This window comes from Rhinolophus ferrumequinum, chromosome 2 (genome assembly GCF_004115265.2).
Source record: "Rhinolophus ferrumequinum isolate MPI-CBG mRhiFer1 chromosome 2, mRhiFer1_v1.p, whole genome shotgun sequence".
Lineage (NCBI taxonomy): Eukaryota > Metazoa > Chordata > Mammalia > Chiroptera > Rhinolophidae > Rhinolophus > Rhinolophus ferrumequinum.
The window spans coordinates 54,503,507-54,524,147 of NC_046285.1; the positions used below are offsets into that span (position 1 = coordinate 54,503,507).

General features: G+C 34.3%; 1 protein-coding gene across 2 annotated transcripts in view; it reads left to right on the plus strand.

The window, feature by feature from the left end:
• The window catches only part of FGF12 (fibroblast growth factor 12), a 537,500-nt gene extending 518,310 nt beyond the window's left edge, over positions 1 to 19,190 (plus strand). For both annotated transcript variants that reach the window (XM_033087389.1, XM_033087379.1), the window contains one exon: positions 15,082 to 19,190. In XM_033087389.1, coding sequence (XP_032943280.1) covers positions 15,082 to 15,200 — 119 coding nt within the window. In that variant the 3' untranslated portion in view covers positions 15,201 to 19,190. The remainder of the gene's footprint in view (positions 1 to 15,081) is intronic.
• Positions 19,191 to 20,641: the final 1,451 nt, after the last annotated feature.

The following is a 20,641-nucleotide window of genomic DNA, read 5'->3' on the forward strand; positions in this document are numbered from 1 at the left end:
GGAGGGATAATAATAATCCCTTCAAAAACTGTGTAAGAAGACACTAAAGAACTACAATTCAGGAGTACTGGGGTAAAGCTCCAGTTGAGAGGACACTAATGGAAAATTTATTTTGCTATTTTTATTTAAATTAACTGGAAAGATAAACTAAATGGTTTGGTTTCCAAAATCCTCTTTTGGACCCAATTATTCTTACTGACAAAAACAGCACAAAAACAGATGGAGCAAAAAAGTACCTCTCATGCCCCTGATTGTTTTAATTACAGAAAAAATAATAGCTGCAACTCTCTCTCCTCCCTCTTTTGCGTTTGGGATCTCTGCCAGCCTAGGACACCTTCTTCCCCCAAAACATTATAACTCCTTCAAAGCAGCTTTTCAAAGCTTTGAATTTAGTCTTTAATAAAACCTTCCTCTCTATCCTCCACACCTTCTTCCATATCAATCTCTCTCTTACACACAAATATTACTTCTGGTCTCTTTCTAAATGAAGATATAGATGTTTTTGTTCACAATGTCTCTAAACTCTTTATAATAAATATTTACAGCATACTGGGTGCATTCCTTTGGCAATGCATTGCTCCTGAGCCAGCACTTAAAATTCTACAGTTCCAAAGGGTTTCCATGTGACATTAATTAAGGTGTGAAATTGCTTCATGTTAATTGCCCACGCCCTTCCATGATCTGCTATTAAGATAATTAAATATACTCAATGGTACATTAACTAACAGAGCAATCCAACCTTTCTACTTCTTGAAAATTATAGATGGCCAAGGAAAATTCAATTAAATTGGTAGTAATAAAGATTAGTCATTTTTCATTCTTCTTTGATGGGAACTGATATAGGATGGGATTCTTTATAGTATGTTATTTATGAGCCTTGTCAGAAACTGGAGTTAGGTTGCCTCCATTTGGAAAACAGAATTTGTCAGTCACAACAATTGCCCTCCACACACGTTTTCCAGCTCTTCACCACAGAGCAATATTGATACTCAATGACTTATACCTAATTTTACCCATAACTGCCAGAACTCTCAATTTTTAAATGATTTGTAAGAATCCAGCAGTAATATAAAAGTAATGATTAGTAGTGGCAGTTGTATTACTTTATAGTCCATTTGCACGGCTCAGTATTATTTTCATAACCAGAATACCATGTGATAGTTACTAACACCTTGGAAGTATGCAGGTTAAGATTATCATCCCAACTTTAAACGCAGTTTAAGAGAGGTTAGATAACTCACCTAAGTCCATACAACTAGAAAGAGGCAAAACTGAGACCAGAGTGTTATCTTTATCAAACGCTGCTTAGCACCAGCTGCTGGCTGAGGATTGGCCATTGTATTGTCACATGAGGTCAACAGTGACTTAACAAGAGTCATTTCAGTGGAGTAGAGGGGAGGAAGTCTAACTGAAGTGGTTTTAAGTTATCACAGAAGGTAAAATAATAGAAGAAAGAAATGATACTTTTGAGGAGTTCTGTTATAAAAACGGAAGTAGAGAGATGGGGAGCAAGCCGAAGAGAAACGTAGTGGTTACTCGATGGGGGGTTGCCTAATGTTATTGCAAGATGTTTATAGACTGAACAATCGAGGAGAAATAAAATTGGTATTAGAGGAGAAAGAGTCACTGAATAGCACTGAGTAGAGGGCATAGGAATCAAGTACACAAGTGGCAAGTGAAGGGCTAGATTTAGACAGGAACAGGAAGAGTTCAAGCATTGCGACGAGCAGGAAGCCAGGACGCGTGTGCGCAGATGTGTGCAGGTCATCATTTTTGTGGTGGAAATATGAAAACTTTCTCTTCTGCTTCTCTTTTCTACATGAAATACAAAGTAAGGTAGGTTGATGATAAAAAGAAGGGTCGGAGGGAGGGAGGAAGGGACGGAGGGAGGGAAGAGAAAGAAGAAGGAGAAGGAGAGAAAGAAAAGAAAAGGAAAGAAACAAAAAAAGAAGGCCAATTAGCTGATTCTGAGGAGGGTGTGGGGTGGTGTTGGAAGTTTGAGGAGGAAAGAAAAGGTATGGAATCCTCACATGGGAAAAATGGGAGAGGTGGTTAGCTAGAGAAATGTAGTAGCATCTGCCCCCACCCCGAGATTCCAGTCAGCAGTTTTATGTTTTTCCCTAGAAATATTAGACTATTTTTCTGTAAGCTTAGAGCAGGAACCCTGGAGTTAATCACACGTGAATTTGAATGCTGATTCTGCCCTGTATCAGTGCACTACTTGAACAGACTACCCTTTTTGTTCTTCAATTTCCTCATTGCAAAACAGGACCAATAAACATATCTACCTTTTAGGGTCATTTACAGTAATCTTAGTGGACATCAAATGCAGATATATCGTAAGTGCTTAATTAACATTAGCTATGATTATGAGGGTGGTGGCTACTTAGGAAAAGAGTACTCATGGGATGGTACCTGGTCCCTGGATTATTATAGTCGTCTGGTTTATAAATAACAGCACTGCCTGAGATTTCACTTTTTTCATACTTTTAAGAAAGGCATCATTTTACTTTAAGTTTTCCAGGGGAAATCTATGATAACTATAATAAAAGTGATTGTTGAATGTTAAAAGTTGCAAACAGGGAATCTGAACTGTGATAATGGCAAGGAATGTCTGCATATCCTGATAACAGCATTTGCAACAGAGGAACCAGTAGAAAGAATATAATATAAAAATTTTAAATGGAAATACTGCCCTGGAAAGACCCATACCTAATCTTACAAAGAGAGAACAGATTTTATTTTTAACAAGCCTTTAAAGCTCAGTATACAAGGTCTGACAAGTAAGTTTGTGAACTCGTTACAATGATGTTGCTAACCTTATTTGATATCAGATGGATTCATTATGAATTTTTACCAACTGAACAAACAGGTAACCAAGTTTACTATTTGAAAGTGCTGAAAAGGCTGCATGAAAAATTTAGACGACCTGAACTTTTCACCAACAATTGATGGCTGCAGGAATTGATTCCTGCATCACGACAATGCACCAGCTCACATGGCACTGTCTGTGATGGAGTTTTTAGCTAGTAAACAAATAGCTGTATTGGAACACCCTCCCTATTCACCTGATCTGGCCCCCAATGACTTCTTTCTTTACCTGAAGATAAAGGAAATATTGAAAGAAGACATTTTGATGACACTCAGGACATCAAGGGTAATACGACAAGAGCTCTGGTAGCCATTCCAGATAAAGAGTTCTAAAATTGCTTTGAAGGATGGACTAGGCGCTGGCATCAGTGCATAGCTTCCCAAGGGGAGTACTTTGAAGGTGACTGTAGTGATATTCAGTAATGACACATGTAGCATTTTTTATAGGATGAGCTCACAAACTTAATTGTCAGACCTCGTACGAATATATTTTGTTTTTCTCTTCTCCAATGGCACAATCTTGCATTTAAAAATAAAGCAAAAATAAATATATAGAGCAAATACCACATATGGTTACAAAACTGGTAGCCAATAGTCTTATTATCACCCAGTGAAAGGTTTTATTTGTTATACCGGGACTACAGGGCTTGCTACAGAAATATGGCCAGTGTCACTATGTAAAACACTATGGAGTTATTTCAAAAAACTGAAAATGGAACTACCTTATGACCCAGCAATTCCACTCCTAGGTATCTATCTGGAAAAATCCAAAACTCTAATTCAAAAAAATTTATGCACCCCAATATTTATTGCAGCACTATACACAATAGCCAAGACATAGAAACAACCGAAATGCCCATTAATAGATGACTGGATTAAGAAACTGTGGTATATTTATACAATGGAGAATTACGCAGCCATAAAGAAGAATGAAATCTTACCATTTGTAACAATATGGATGGACCTAGAGAACGTTATGCTAAGTGAAATAAGTCAGACAGAGAACGACAAATACCACATGATCTCACTTATTTGTGGAATCTAAGGAAAAGAATAAATGAATGAACTAATCAGAAACAGTCTCAGAGACATAGAGGAAAAACTGAGGGTTGCTACATGGGAGGGGGGTACGGATAAGGGGGAAGGTGAGGGGATTAGAAAGCACAGTCAGTAACCACAAGATGGCCACGGGGTTACGAAAGTCAATTTGGGAAATGTAATCAATAATGTTGTAAAGATTTTATAGGGTATCTGATGGACACTTGTCCCATTAGGGAGACCACCTCAGGGATGATGTAGATGCCTGATCACTGCACTGTACACTTGAAGCTGAACAATAATGAATATCAACTACAATTTTATATATATACATATATATATAATATTTACAAGATTTATTATATATATATATATATTTACAAGAAGTGGAGTTCAGCATTAGGAATAGAGACAGTGGAAATGTAATGGCTGTGTGCGATGTCAGAGGGGTAATAGATGGAGGGAGGGGGGTTATCACTGTGTGAGGGATATAAATGATAAACATCTATTACATTGTTTTGTACACCTGAAACTAATAAGAAAAGAAAAGAAAAGAAAAGAAATATGGCCAGTATATCTCAGGCAGCTGTGAAAATGACAACTTTTGCTATGCCAAGTCATGAAATGACAAGTGTCCACCCTACAGGTGTGTTTTGCTCACATTAAAGCGTTGAACTGGGGATTCCTGGCAAATGCTATGTGTTAAAGTAATACCTGATGTGGACTGTTATTAGAAACCTGCACTTGTCCTTGTGTCTGCAATGAGAAACACTCTCTCATCAAATCTCTCTACCTCAGTTTTACTCTGAAAGCCAGGATCAATCCCTCTGCTTCAATGTATATAAGTCAGGAAAGGTCAAACTATGAATAAAATGAAATATCCAGAAGAAGAGAAGGAAATGGAGGAGAAGGGGAAGAAGAGGAAGGAATTGAAACATGTAGCAGAATAGAGAAAAATCGGAAGAAAACTGAATTGAAAAAAGCATGTTAAAGAACCAAACAGAAATGTTTCCCTTTGCAGAACATTGTTTCCTTTTAGCATTTATCTAAAACTATTGTGATACCACATGTGTTAGAGGAACAATGATATTTATCTCAAAAATATCCTGTGGGGTCAAAAAAGAAAGTTGGTTTTTTTTTTTTTCTTTTCTTTTTTCTTTTTTTCCTGTTTTAAAGAGGAAAGAGGGCAAGAAACATGATTAAGGAAAATCCAGAAGGGCCAGATGAAAGAGTGGTAACATTGGTTGTTAATGATTCAGGTCACGCATCATCAGGATACTGAACAGTCTTGAAATTTGGATAGTAAAACTTTATTGGAGGATAGTGTAAAGTGAAATCTGAAACACAGTTAGAAATTAGTTCCATACCTAGTGCTAGCATTAAATCATGCCCCCTGAAAATAACATCTGTATCAAAGTGTAGCCCACAGGTGCTGAATGAGATATGTTTAAGATAGTGGCATCCCAGGTTGCCTAAATAAGATGATTTGTTTCCAACTGTTAAATGGGCAGTTGCACTGAATTTGGATTTCTGTGAAACAACACTGGGGACTTGGGAAGACAAGAAAGGGAGTTAGATTTTTTTTGTTTGTTTTTTTCTCTAATTTATTCCAAGTCTGGAAAATACTGCTCCTCAAAAGAACTAGAATATCACTTTGCTCTCATAGCTGTTGTGGGCTAAAATGCATAAAACAGAACGATTGAGAAGAAAACATTCAAGAACAAAGGTTTTTTTTTAAAAAAAAATTATCAAGTCCCCTAAAGTAAAATAAATCTATTCCTTATGTTATAATAGCTTACTATAACAGAAAGTAATGGAAAACCCCCTTTATTAAGTATCACTGTACTTTGAGCTACTTACTTCAAGAGACTGGGATTCTTTGCAATTAGTAAAAAGGTCCTGGTTGTTAGGAAGAAGAAAACTTTATCTTGCATGAGATAGGAATGATTTGAGAAGCACAATTTAGGAGGGGTAGAATTTATATAACTATTGAATTTTTTTCAAATTGCTTAGTCATATATGATTGGAAATCAATACCAGAACTCCAAATTCTAATACCAGTAACTGTATAAAATTGTGATTAATTTTTATTGTATGGTAAAGTATATATGATTCTCATATTTGGGATTAGTAATACTTGATTTATCCTTGTTTAGTTTTCTTAAGTGCTAAATTAAGCTCCCCAGAAAACAAAAGGATACCCCTTCTCAACATGTTAATTAACTTGAACAAGTGAACCCCACCTTTCAATAGCAGTCAAAAGTATGGTACTTGGAGAGTATTAGATATTGTCCATATTAGATAAGCAGCAGGTCTCATATATAATGGTTCCTCAGCTATGTTTGATCCTAAGCCATTAAGATTGTGTTCATGAGGCATCGAAACAACTCATGAAAGTTTCAAATGCTGGCGACCATTTCTTACGGAATCCATGCAGTAAGATTCAATTTGACTGATTCTTCCTGACTAACCTGACTGGCGGTATTCATGTCATGTAAACACAGTTAGACATTTTTCTAGATAAAGAGATTGAGTAAATAGTTTTTCCCTATATACTCATATACTTGATGGACACGTTATTAACTCTGCATTCCCTATGAAATTGAAGCTGATATATATATCATAATTATGGTTTAAGTGGTCTGGCCAGGAATTCAGGAGATCAGAACCAAATTGGCTCTGCCAGTCTTATTCCTCACCAACTCTCTATTTTAGCCTATGTTTCAATCAGTCACTGTTTTTCTTATACAACCAGCACTTCATATCTTCACCCTTTTTTGTTAGATCGTCCATCTCTCTAAATCCTCTGCATCCTTCAAGACAAAATCAACATCAGATAGCTATTTCTATGTACTCCTTACCATTTAACTCTCTGCTATGGCCCTTTCTACCCTGCGTTTTGTGTGCATACTGGCCCTCCTTCTTAGCCTTGAGCTCCTTGAGGGCAGGAATCAAGATGTCATTTCTTGCAGATCATACAGAATTAGGCAGATTGCCTGGTTCAAAGTAAATAGTCACCTGTTCATAGAATAAATGAACAAATTAATGCTTGAACAAATTCCTCTTTGGTTATTAGTTAGCACAGAGTAATTGAAATTTAAGGAGAGAAAAGAAAATGAAAAGTCAATAGTAGAATTAAAAAGGTGCAATATTAGTTGAGCCAAATTAAAGGGTCAGTAAATGTTTTGTGAAACAGTACGTCCTATCAAAGGGATCTAAGATACTGTTGACCAAAATAAAGGTTTGGGTTATAACAAACAATAAAAAGCATCTATTTGAGCCAAGGATTGCAATCCGGGAGGCACAGATTCAGGTAGCATCCCAAATTGTGCTCTGGAGAGAACAAAGAAAAGCAGGATTTATAAAAGAAAAATCCACAAGTGCAGTTGTCATTTAGGTCCTCTGTGCAAATGAAGGATGTGGCTAGCTTAACAGGGAATGTTTATGTCCGATATGTAAAGGAAGGATGCAAAAACTACAAGTACTGTTCGCCTTTAGGTGCTCTATGTAAATGAAGGGCACTGGCTGGTGAAAGTACTGGCTCCTTTCAAATGAAGAATGTAGATGGTTTGGTTGCTTGGTTAAGGAGGAGTAGAGTCCAGGATGTGGTTTCAAAAAGGTTCAAAAGTTCACGAGTGGGACTTGCATAAGGCAAACACTTTCTTGCCTCTTGGCTTCATTTTAGTCCCCTTGACATAAATTACTCTACCTTGGCACTTTCCATTCACAGTACTCTGCTTTTTCTAAGTCTGCATATGGAGGTCAGGTGTAATCAGGCTGGGAAGTTTTCTCAACTGTCATCCCCATCATATTGTAACATGTAGCTTTAGCTCTAATTAAGACACTTTTCTTGCAGAGAACAGCAAACTCTTCTAAGACAGCACTGTCTCATGGAAGTATAATATGAGCTACGTATGTAAATTAAAATTTTCTAGTAATCATATTTACAAAACAAATGTGAAACACATTTTTTAATATATTCAACCCGATATATCCAAAATGTTATCGTTTCAGTATATAATCAGTAGAAGATATTTTTACTGAGATATATTATTCTTTCTGTATAGTCTTTAAAATTCAGTGTTTATATTATACGTATAGCACATATGAAGTAGAACTAGCCACATTTTAAGTACGTGATCAGCACATATGGCTAAATGGGTACTGTATTAGGCAGTGCGGTCCTACAGTGTTTTCATCAGCTTCTGCTATCCTCTTACCACCCAACACCCCTTCAGTTATATCTCATCTCTCTCTCGCTTACTATAGTCTTAAGACATATTTTTGACTATGGAGGCATCATTGGCTCTTCCTATTCAAATAGGACATCTCTGGCTTTAATAGTCACTTTTTGTTTATAACTTACACTCAGTGCATTTGTTTCTCTGTGTGTGCTTTTTTTAAAATAAAAAGTGTTATTATCAATTATGTTGTATAAATGCATGACATAAAATTTTCCACTTTAAGTGTACATTTCAATGCCATTTAATTACAATTACATTGCTGTGCAACCATGACTACAATCACCAACTTCCATCTCCAAAACTTTTTCATGTTTCCGAACTGAGACTCTGTACCCATTCCCATTCTCCCTTCCCCGGCCCCTGGCCACCATCATTCTACTTTCTGTCTCTATGTATTTAAGTATTCTAGGTTTCTCACATAAATAGAATTATAAAATATTTGTCTAGTTTATTTCACCTAGCGTAATGTCCTCAAGGTTCATTAATGTTTGTGTCGGAATTTCCTTTCTTTTTGTGGCTGAACAGGATTTCATTGTATGTATACAAGTATATCACATTTTGTTTATTCATTCATCCTTTGATGAATGCTTTGGTTGTTCCCACATTTAGACTATTGTAAGCAATGCTGTTATGAACACTGATATGCAAATATCTGTTCACAACCCTGCTTTTATTTATTTTGGGTATATATCCAGAAGTGAAATTTCTGAATCATATAGTAAGTCTATGTTTACTTTTTTGAATAATCACCATATTGTTTTCCACAAAGGTTGAAAATTTTATATTCCTACCAGTAATGTACGAGGGTTCCAGCTTCTCCATGTACATGCAAGCACATTTTGGCAACACTATTTTCTGGGTTTTTGTTTTTGTTTTTTTTTTTACAATAGCCATGCTACATTTTTTTTCATTACCTTTTTGGATGACATTGGGAATATTTAGTAAAGGTAAGGCCTACTTAGACCTTGATTAATATATGGGTATGATAACTTACACATTGTCTGATATAAGATAATCATTTGTACATTTGTTTGATGAATGGCTTTTCTGATTCTATTAAGAACTCCTCATTAGGCTACTATTAATGGTGCATCTGACTTTAGGGAAGTTGCAGTTTCTTTTATGTTTCAAAAATGGGGTAAGAATTTCTCATTTATTTTATTCACAGTGTTATTATAATTATCAGAGTCAATCAATTTGAAATGGCTTTAAAGACCCTGAAATAATAGATTCATTTCAGGGATTAAAGGTTTATTTACGAGATTGTCATTGTGGTTATTGTATACATCACGGTGATTTGGGTTTACATTTTGGACTTATAATGCACTTGATAGAACGCTTATGCCTTCTATTTTCCTCGTATTTTGTTTCTTCATTCTATTGTGTAGAATAGCATAGTGATAGAGTGTTAATATAACTATCAGTGGAAATTACATTCCTCAAGTCTTTTGTTTTTTTTCTTGCTTTCTAGCTCGATTATGATCTTTTAATTCCATTTTATTTATAAAATTTGATTGAGATTCATACCCCTTGATTTGTCAGCTTCTTAAGTTAGACAGTATTACCGAGTCTGAGTATTCTTAGAGCCTGTAAATAACAAAAAATTTAAATTTAATCTTTTGGTTTGACAAAGATGTTTGCTCTCTCTTTTTTTGGCATTCCTTAGTTTGCTTTCTTTAAACATTCAGTTCTTCCTGTAAACAGAAACACAGAAATTCAAATACCTGTTTGATTTATTGGGGACAGGGGTTTCAGTGAACTGAACTAACATATATAAACTAGATTTTAAATCCCAGAATTTTATTACTCCACTTAATGGAACTATCAGCAAGTTAGTGATTGGGTTGTCTTAGAAGAGCAAGTTGCACACTTTGCTCTGACACTAGTGAGTTTTGTTCTTTTTGAGACAATGAAAATTTTCAGATGCCAATTTGGAAACCTCTCTGAGGACTTGATACCAGGATGGACAACAGGGTTAAGTTAACTGGAAATACGATCTTCAGAGGTAATTATAATGGTAGCATTTTGTGTTGTCACAACTGAAATATTTTATGTGTGAGACATAGCAAGAAAAAAAATTAAAAGTTAAAAATATATGTCTTGGGTAGAATCTGTGACATAAGAAAGCTAAGAGATATATAGCTACAAAAATTATAAAAAATAAATTATTTAATGGAAATTTAAAAATAATATTCATTTATCTCAAGCTTGAAGTTTAAGAAATTTGCATGTCAAAATCTATTGTGTATTCAAAAATAAAAAGAAAACATTATTTTGTTTTGTTCACTGAGACTCCGATTTAGCAGTCCTGGGGATGTATGTGTTTTCACAACTGATTAGGTGACAGAGCAGGGAAAAGCTACTATATGACATCATATGAATAGCTTTCCAACTGAATACTTCGTTGTTTCTTCCAAGTTTCATTGTGCATTAACTAGTTATAAATAAATGGCTGTATTTTGCACATATAAATATATGCTTTAATTTTGGAGATTTTGACACTGTCCATAACAGCAATTCAGGTAAGAAACATTAGACTTGAGGAACTTCAAGATTCCAATAGATCTTCCATTAGGCTATTCTGTCTTTTGTTAAAAGACATAAAATTCAATTACCTACTGGTACCACCTGGAAATTACAGGATCAATTCTTTCTGAACAGTTTTCTCTGTACGCTTTGCTATTTAGGCCAAAGGCAGTTAGTACTTTGGGAATATTGGAGGAACCACTCACTGCAATAATTGAAATATTTGAAAATCTCATTTTAAAAAATGATTTTTCTCCTTTATTTTGTTAGTCGGTATATCACATTGATTGATTCGCATATGTTGAGCCATCCAAGTGCCTCTAGAATGAGCCCCACTTGATCATGATTTATTATTTTTTTAATGTATTTGATTTGCTAGTGTTTAGGTTTTTTGAATTTATATTTGTCAGGGATACTGGTCTGTAATTTTCTTGTGTTGCCCTTGCTAGGTTTGGGTATCAGGGTAATGTTTACCTCAATAGATGCAGAAAAAGCATTTGGCAAGTTGTAACATCTATTTATAAATAAAACAATTAAATGGGTATAGAAGGAAAATACCTCAACATAGTAAGGCCATATATGACAAACCCTCAGCTAATACAATACTCAATGCTGAAAACTGAAAGATTTTCCTCTAAGATCAGGAATACTATGTTATTCAACATAGTATTGGAAGTCCTAGCCAGAGCAGTCAGGCAGGAGAAAGAAAGAAAAGGCATCCAAACTGGGAATGCAGAAGTAAAATTGTGTCTTTTTGCAGATGTCATGATTCTTTATATAGAAAACCCTAATGACTCCACCCAAAACAAAACAAGACAAAGCAAAACAAAAACAAACAAACAAACAAACAAAAAAACTATTAGAAACAATAAACAAGTATAGTAAAGTTGCAGGATACAAAATCAATGTACAAAAATCTATTGCATTATTATATAATAATGATAAAATTTCAGAAAAAGAAATGAAAGTAATTTCATCTGCAACAGCAACAAAAAGAAAAAAATACCTAGGAATAAACTTAACAAAGAATGTGAAAGACCTATACACTGAAAACTAAAATACATTGAAAGAAATTGAAGCAGACACAAAGAAATAGAAAGATATTCAATGTTCATGGATTGGAAGAATCAACATAGTTATCTAAAGCAATATACAGATTTAATGCAATCCCCATCAAAATCTCAATGGCATTTTTCAAATAAATAAAACAAACATCAAATTTGTGTAGAACCACAAATGACTCTGGATAGCCAAAGAAAATCCTGAGAAAAAAGTACAAAGCTGGAGGTATCACAACCCCTGACTTCAAATTATAATACAAAGCTACAATAATCAAAACACTATGGTATTGGCAGAAAAATAGACACACAGACAAATGGGACAGAATTGAGAGCCCAGAAATAAACCCACGTATGTATGGCCAAATAACTTTCGACGAGGAGCCAAAAAACATAAAATGGAGAAAAGAAAGCCTCTTCAATAATTAGAGCTGAGAAAATTGGAAAGTCATGTACAAAACCTTGAAACTAGACTATTATTTGACACCATACATAAAAATAGATCAAAAGATCATAACTCAAAATAGATCAAAGACTTTAATATAAGACCTGAAACAATGAACTACATAGAAGAAAACATAGGTACTAAGCTTACGGATCTTGGATTCAGAAAGGATTTTATAAATTTGACCCCAAAGGCAAGGGAAGTAAAAGAAAAAAATAAATGAGTGAGATTGCATCAAACTAAAAAGCTTCTGCACAGCAAAAGAAACATCAACAAAACAAAAAGACAACAAACCAAATGGGAGAAGATATTTGCAAACAACACCTCTGATAAAGGGCCAATATCCAAAAAAATATATAAAAAACTCATATAACTCTACAACAACAACAAAAAACAAACAATCCAATTAGAAAATGGGCTGAATACCCGAACACACACTTTTCCCAAGAAGATATACAAACAGCCAACAGATATATGAAAAAAATACTCAACTTCACTAGCTGCAAGGGAAATGCAAATCAAAACCACAATGAGCTATCACCTCACACCTGTTAGAATGGCTATTACCAATAAGACAAGAAATAACAAATGTTAGAGAGGATGTGGAGAAAAAGGAACTTTCGTACACTGCTGGTGGGAATGTAAATTGGTACGGCCACTATGGAAAACAGGATGTCATTTCCTCAAAAAATTAAGAATAGAGTTACATATAACCCAGAAATCTCTATTCTGAGTATATAACCCCCAAAATTTGAAAACATTTATTCATAAAGACATATGTACCCGTATGTTCATTGCAGCATTATTCACAATAGTCAAGACATGGAAACAACCTAAGTGTCCTTTGATAGATGATTAGATAAAGAAGTGGTACATATATACAATGGAATACTACTCAGCCATAAGAAAATATGGAATACTTTCATTTGCAACAACATGGATAGATCTTGAGAGTATTATGCTAAGCAAAATAAGTCAGATGGAAAAGGACAAGCACCATATGATTCTGCTCGTATGTGGGATATAAAACAGAAAGCAACTAATGAATAAACAAAACAAAAAACCTCATAGACACAACAGTATGGTGGTTACCAAAGAGGAAGGAGTAGGGGGCTGCGTGCAGGTTGAAGAGGGTAAAAGGGGTCAAATACATGGTGACAGGAGACTAGACTTTGGGTGGTAAGCATACAAGCAATATACAGGTGGTGTATTATAGAATTATAGGCATTTGCAACTTTTATAATTTTATTAATGAATTTCACCCCAATAAAAAATGTAGAATAAATTTGTGTATATATTTTGTGCTACACAAAGTGTGGTTTAGGTTTCACCAGGATCAGCATCACCAAGGAGCTTATTAAAAATGCAGAATCTCAAGCCCACTACAGACCTTCTGAATCAGAATCTGCGTTTTAACAATATCCCTAGGCTGTTCAAATCCACATTAATGTTTAAGAAGCTCTACTACTGAGTGTGTTGGAAGAAACCTGTCTCCTCCTCACTGAACTACTCTGAGGAGACTCTTACTTGTATCTTAACTCTCTTAATCTAGTGTTGGATTTACAATATCTTCAGCCAAAAAATTTATCACTATATTCTCTGAAATGTGTTGTTTAAAATCCTCTTGAAGAGATGAGCTCCTTCATTTTCTTAACATCTTTCATCTTTCAAACATCTATATGCCAGGCATTTCTTCCTCATAAAAATAATATTAATATTTTTCAATTATGAAAATGTGTCCAAGTTGACAGAGCTGGAAAGTCGCCGAGTAATCATGTGGACCCAGGCAGTGTGGCTTTCAAATTGGTCTCTTAACCACCACACGCGACAGACACCTATTCAGTCACAGCTGTACTCACATCTCTGGTATGGGGGCGAAGCCCAGGGGAAGGCACCATTTGATTGGATTACCAAGGCATTGCAGTGGTGGTTCAATAGGCGGAGGTACTTAACTGTTTGCTTCTAAATCACAGATGAAAATAATCCCAGATATTTAAGTGACATATTTCATGTACTCATCTGCAGTCATGTTTATCTCATGAATCCATTTCAATGTACTCAATGTGCTGATAGAGCCTATCTCACAAGGATAAATATGAATTGAAAAACATTGTTCTTTTTATGCAATAATCTAGCAACAAACATGATAAATTTACAGATGACTGAGCTGCAGAGCCAGACAAAACAATGGAGGAGAAAACAAACTGTTTATATAGATGTGAACTGAAATCACACAGTTGCATAATCGCTTTTCCTGTTGACGAATAGTTAAGAAGCCATGGACTATGTTCATTATTACCTTAGGTGAAGGAAATCTGGAGTAACTGAGAAAATTGTGGGGATTTTTTTCTTTTTATTTTTTTCTGCCTTCTCTCCCATTATCATTTCTTACGTAGGATACCCTGAAAATTGACAATACATATTTCAGTTTAACCCAACTATGTCATGCTTCTTACAGTGGGATAAGATTAGGAGCATGTATATAAGGATTTTTTTCTTACCCAAACTAGATTGCAGACTAAGGACTAAATATAAAATATCTATTTCTGTCCTTTAAATGTTAAGCCTGTAATGTCCCCTCTAACTCTAGATGAAAATCCCATTATATAGGTTAGTAGACAGTAAAAACTCCAGCCTTATCTATAAGAGAACAGAAATATCTCATATATCTCATGCAGTCAAAGGTCTGCAGTTCAAGAAGACTTAAAAGTTTGTACTGATAGAACTGGAAGAGGACCATATGTATCCACTAAATTCACTATCAAGTTAAACCTGTTATTACAGCAGGAGAAGAGCTCGTGATGAAAATTAAGAATATTAAAAAACCTAATTTGAGATGTTTATTGAGACCAAATTGATGTCTAATATTATAAGTAATTATTGTGATTTTGCTTTCCAGTGTGTATGTACAGAGAGCCATCACTACATGAAATTGGAGAAAAACAAGGGCGTTCAAGGAAAAGTTCTGGAACACCAACCATGAATGGAGGCAAAGTCGTGAATCAAGATTCAACATAGCTGAGAACTCTTCCCTTCGTCCCTTCTCATCCCTTCCCTTTTCCCCTCTCCCCTTTACCCATTTCCTTACAATAAATCCACCCAAGGAGAGAAAAATAAAATGGCAACGCAGCACCCAGTGGTGAAGATTCTGCACTCAAAATCTTCCTTTGTGTAGGACAAGAAAATTGAACTAAAGCTTTCCTGTTGCAATGTGATAGAAAATGCATATGCACAAAGATTAGCATATATATGCACAAGGGGAAAAATAAATCAAGACTCTACAAACTTTAAAGTAAACTGTGCTGTTATTAATAGAGGGCTAATTGTAATGAAGACATAACTATCGTAAAGAAGAAATAAAGTTATTACATTAAAGAACAGGGTTTTGGAGAATTGAACTTACAAATTGATGTAATGCTCTCAGTAGCTTAAAGTCTGGATAATGCTGTGATGAGAGCTTTGTTTTGATTTTAAGTTTTCTTTGGGCATTTGGAATTGACACATAAGTGCATCCTGTTTCCTGGATTTTTCTTTTTTTTACCATGATATTGAACACGTATGAATTATAGATTCGTCCAATGCCACTAAGGTATATAGGCAGGAGTCACTATCAAGAAAAGTTTAAAAGTGTTAATTTAAGATTGTTTAGGTGTTTATATGTGGAATCTAATGGTATGAGCTGATTTCATTCCTTCATAAAGAGAGTTTCAGATTCTCCTTAAAACAGATCATATTTTTATTAAATTTGTTAATTTAGGATCTCATTTTTAGTAATTTAGAAAAAAAAATTATTTTGCTAAGGCTGAAGTAACTTTTTAGAATTATTTGTTATTACTATGCCCAGGCAGTGATGTACAAGTTACATGCTCTTACTATTTGTGGATTTTTAACTTTGTGGATACCTTTGAGAGTATAGGTGCATGTTTAGCTGTCTTAGAGAGTTTTATACCATCTCTTGCATCAGGAAAGAACAAAGCGGGGGCTTACACAAGGAAATACATCTTAGGAAATTGATCAAAGCAAATTGTGTTTGCCTTTATAACTTACCAGGGTTTTATGTATGTATACAGCATTTTCCAAACTCTGCCGTGATATTGGGAGGCATGGCTGTGAAATTCCTTATTTACTATCTTATAAAGCAGGTGACTTGTTTGTTGCTATCTATCCTCGTTTATAAGTCTAGGCGACCATAAGTGTGTCTCCTAGAACACAGAGGAGTATTTCGAATAGATTGTACTTTCCAGAAGCATAGAGAAACAATATGGAATTGACAGCTATGGTTCCAACAGACAGGGTTTTGTGAGCAGCTTAAAATAGTAAAAAGAAACAAACAAACAAAAGTCTCAGTGTAAGACTAGGGGAATTCAGTTAGGAGTACTAAAGTATTAGAAAAATGTTAGAGAAGACATGAACACCATGTAATTGCCTTGGAAAAATAGATCTACTTAGTCATACAAATCAGGAATGGTGTAGGGATATCCAAATTAAAACGAAACAAAACAGAATGTTAAGCAGATTTATGGATATTATCAATGAGAAGACTTAGCATGTTACTTCTCCTATAACTCTACAGTCCAGCATGTATTGTTCCAAATATGACTCCCTAAAATAAATACACTTTGCAGAGGTCTAGGTCCTCACTTCAATGACCTTTCCATTGGTTGCTGTATTCCATCAAGGTCACTGTAGTTTCCCTCACTCTACACAATCATTATTCTCCAATAGTGGTTTGTGTACTTCACCAAATATTCTATTTATGTTATCAGGAGGTTAGAAAATGAAATGGAACTGTTTGCCTAATCAATTGCAAAGAAGAAAAATTATGTATCTAGGCAAGGATTTTGAACACATATTTGCAAGAAACATTTGTTTAACCAAAATATTTGGAAAGTAACAAATAAAGGAATCTAAATTTAAAAAGAAGAAGAAAAAGAAGAAGAAGAAGAATGTTACTCTTCTAGGGAAAGATACCCTTGTAAAAAAAAAAAAGAAAAAGAAATCTGGTTGTATTTCTCTTTGTCACTCTTGATTCAACTTGATTATAAACACACCTGTCACTTTCAGGACCAAACAAATCCCAAGCACAAAGCCTTATTTTCTTTGAAGAAATAAAAAGAGGCTTCCACAAAATAGGTCACAAGCTCATTTAGCATGAAATGACTTGAGCTTTTATGATGATACATACACACGCATGTAGACACTCGCCATAAACTCATTAGTAACACAATTGACAGTTTCACAAAGTGTTATCAATTATACTGATGATTTCATGACAGAATATATTTAATCCAGTAAAATATTATGAAAAATATGATGAGATATGAATCTCCAACAAAATTCTTCCCTCTATTTTCAATGTCTGTTCTTCATTTATCATCCACACTCACATTTGTCTCCTTCCTGATAGCAGTTAAGAGGCAGAGTTCTAACTCGCCAATTAGTATATGTTTTTCTTTCTCCATGTCATTTAAGCAAATACTCACCACAGTAAAATGCTTTGGAAATTAGATATGTCTTATTTACAATTGAGTTCAGAGAATGTATTGGAAACCTTATACTACTGTTCCACATTAACCTGACAGAAGTGTGGTTTAGAGCACAGGACAAATGTTTGTTTAACTGCTGTTTACCTTGTAAAAACATAAAACCTTCAGTTAGAAAACACCAGTATTCACTGTCTAGGTTTTTAAAAAAGTACTAAATGTAAACATAAAATTATCTGATTTCCTCAAAAAATACGAGCCAGTTTAAATAGTTCATTTTTCAGGTTTATTGCAAGTAAAATAATTCTTTACTTTGATTTTCATTATACCAATTTCTGGGTCTCAATTCTTCCATCATTTATTCTCCTGTAAGTGAATTAAAAAAAAAAATTCATTGGGATATTCTCAGGAGAAATATGACTTTTAGCAAATCTTTGTATTTGGCTATGTACATATAAGTTAAGACATGTTTACTCTAGAGCCCTTGTTGTACCATGGTTCAAAATCACTGGACTTAAGAATGACAACAAAACTTTTGAGAATCTCACCAAATAGTTTTCTGGTCAATATACCTAGTAACTTGATTTTTAAGCTGGGAGTTTGAGGTATAGAAACAAATGGTGCTGAAGTTCCATTTGCTAATTCAGAGACCTCTGTGCTTCCGGAAAGTGGAAGACAGCAAGTCATTCTAATCCTGATCATAGTAATAGGTTGGGTTTTGAATTTATATATTAATTTCATAGCATATTTTTAGTCACTATGAACCAACCCAGTTAAGAGACATCAATTTGATGTACATTGTGGCTTTTTGGACCCAATTGTAATCCAGGTGGCTTTTTAGAAGAATTCTTCTATTTAAGAAAATGACAATGCTGTAGATAAGTCTTATATATAGATTGGTGGTGGTGTGGTGCCACTAGCAAGAGATGAGAGTATAAAGACAAAGTAAAGGATCAAGAATGGCTTCCAGTGTATCGAAAAGCTTGATGGTCCTAATTGGGGACCACTCATTCTTGGAGAAGAAGCATAACTACATCACTAATTGTTTTAAACAGACCCAGAAATAGCAAATCGATTCCACTTTCATGGCTTAATCTACAAGGCCTTGCTCTGAGAAGGGTTTCCATGACATTGCTTAATTTCATCTGCACAAGGTGAATCACATTCACACATGAAAATTCCCTGCTCATTTTAACATCATAAAAGGCTGAGATTATTTCTCTGTCATAAAATTGTAAATAGCATTTTTTAAGTAAGAATCAAGTTTCAAACAGTGAATTGTTCTACAAATATATATGTGTGTATATATACATATGCTTCTGAAATAAGGATATATTATATAGAGTTTTTATTTGATTTGTGGTATTTAGTCATAGGTAATCAAAAAGATTTGAATGCAAAAATTTATATATAAATGTATATTTCTAATGATAGTATAAATTGCCACTTTATAATAAAAAAAGGAAACAGACGGGAATGAAACTCAAAGCACATGCTCCTTCAGAACTTCAGTGCTTCTTTGATGCAGAAGCAACTATTTTTTATCTATACAAAGATATCTTAAAAAGCTATACTTCCTGATACAGATTCCACAATAGTCACATCAAATTGAAAATTTACGGTTGAGAGTAAGAAAAAGATGCTAAATGCTGGTCTTTATTTTTCAGGATTTTTCCTGGAGCCCAAGTTAAAAATTCAATATTTAAAATATAAATTAAGTGATAATTAGTCATGTTCAGAGATGATATATCGCGTTTCAGTAATAAACAGAAGCAAAAATATATTTAACATCATACTAATATTAAAATAATGTCATACAAATTGCATCATTAGATGTTTTATTAGTTGGGAAGAATGAGTTGATGCTTCTTTGTCTTTGCTCCAAGCACAACCTAAAAAGATTGTGGCATTCATTTCACTTAAAGTTGTTCTAAAGTCCAAAATATACTCCCATGAATAGAATTGGTATTAGCTCCATTGCAAGGTTAAATGTTATAATCTTAAGAAATTACTGACACAAAGTGTTTAATAAACATGTTGTATGAGAAACTGAAAAAAATAATGTTTTGTTTTCACATTAAAGCACAGATTATTCAAATCATTGTTTTTTGAGATCAGATTTGTAAAATGTTTATACATCACAAACTTCCTGAAATACAAAGCAGTTAAAATCTTGAAATGCTCATGCATGTACACAAAATACTTGCAATTTTTTTTTTAACATTAAACTTCTTTGGGAAGTCTCTCTCCTTTTTTAAAAAATTGTGTTTATCCTATAATGTGTCACTGAAAAGTGCTGTTCTTATAAAAGAGATCAAAATCTATTTATGGATGGGAAATTAAGTCAAAATTTTTGTTGAACACTGCAGTTAAAAGTAAAAGTTACCTTTTTTTAATTGGGTTGTTCTTTTTTGACACTTTATTTTCACTATTATTTCAATATTATTGTATATTTCAGGTGTACAACGTAGTGGTTAGACATTTATATAATTAAAAAAGTGATCTCCCTGACTAATGCTCACCTGATACTATACATAGTGATTACCATATTATTGACTATATTCCCTATGCTTTACATCCCCATGACTATTTTGTAACTGCCAATTTGTACTTCTTAATCCCTTCCTATTTTTCACTCTTGCAACACCCTTCCCGTCTGGCAACCATCAAAATGTTCTCTGTATCTATGATTTTGTTTCTGTTTGTTTGTTTATATGTTTGTTCTTTAGATTTGACATATAAGCAAAATCACATTGCATCTGTCTTTCTCTGTCTGACATACTTCACTCAGCACAATAACCTCCAGGTCCATCCATGCTGCTGCAGATGGCAGGAACCACCTTCCATCCATAGCTGAGCAACTGTATATATGTACTCCTGATTCTTTATCCATTCATCCATCGACAGATACCCAGGCTGCTTCCACATCTCGGCCATTATAAACAATTCTGCAATGAACATATGGATATATTTGTC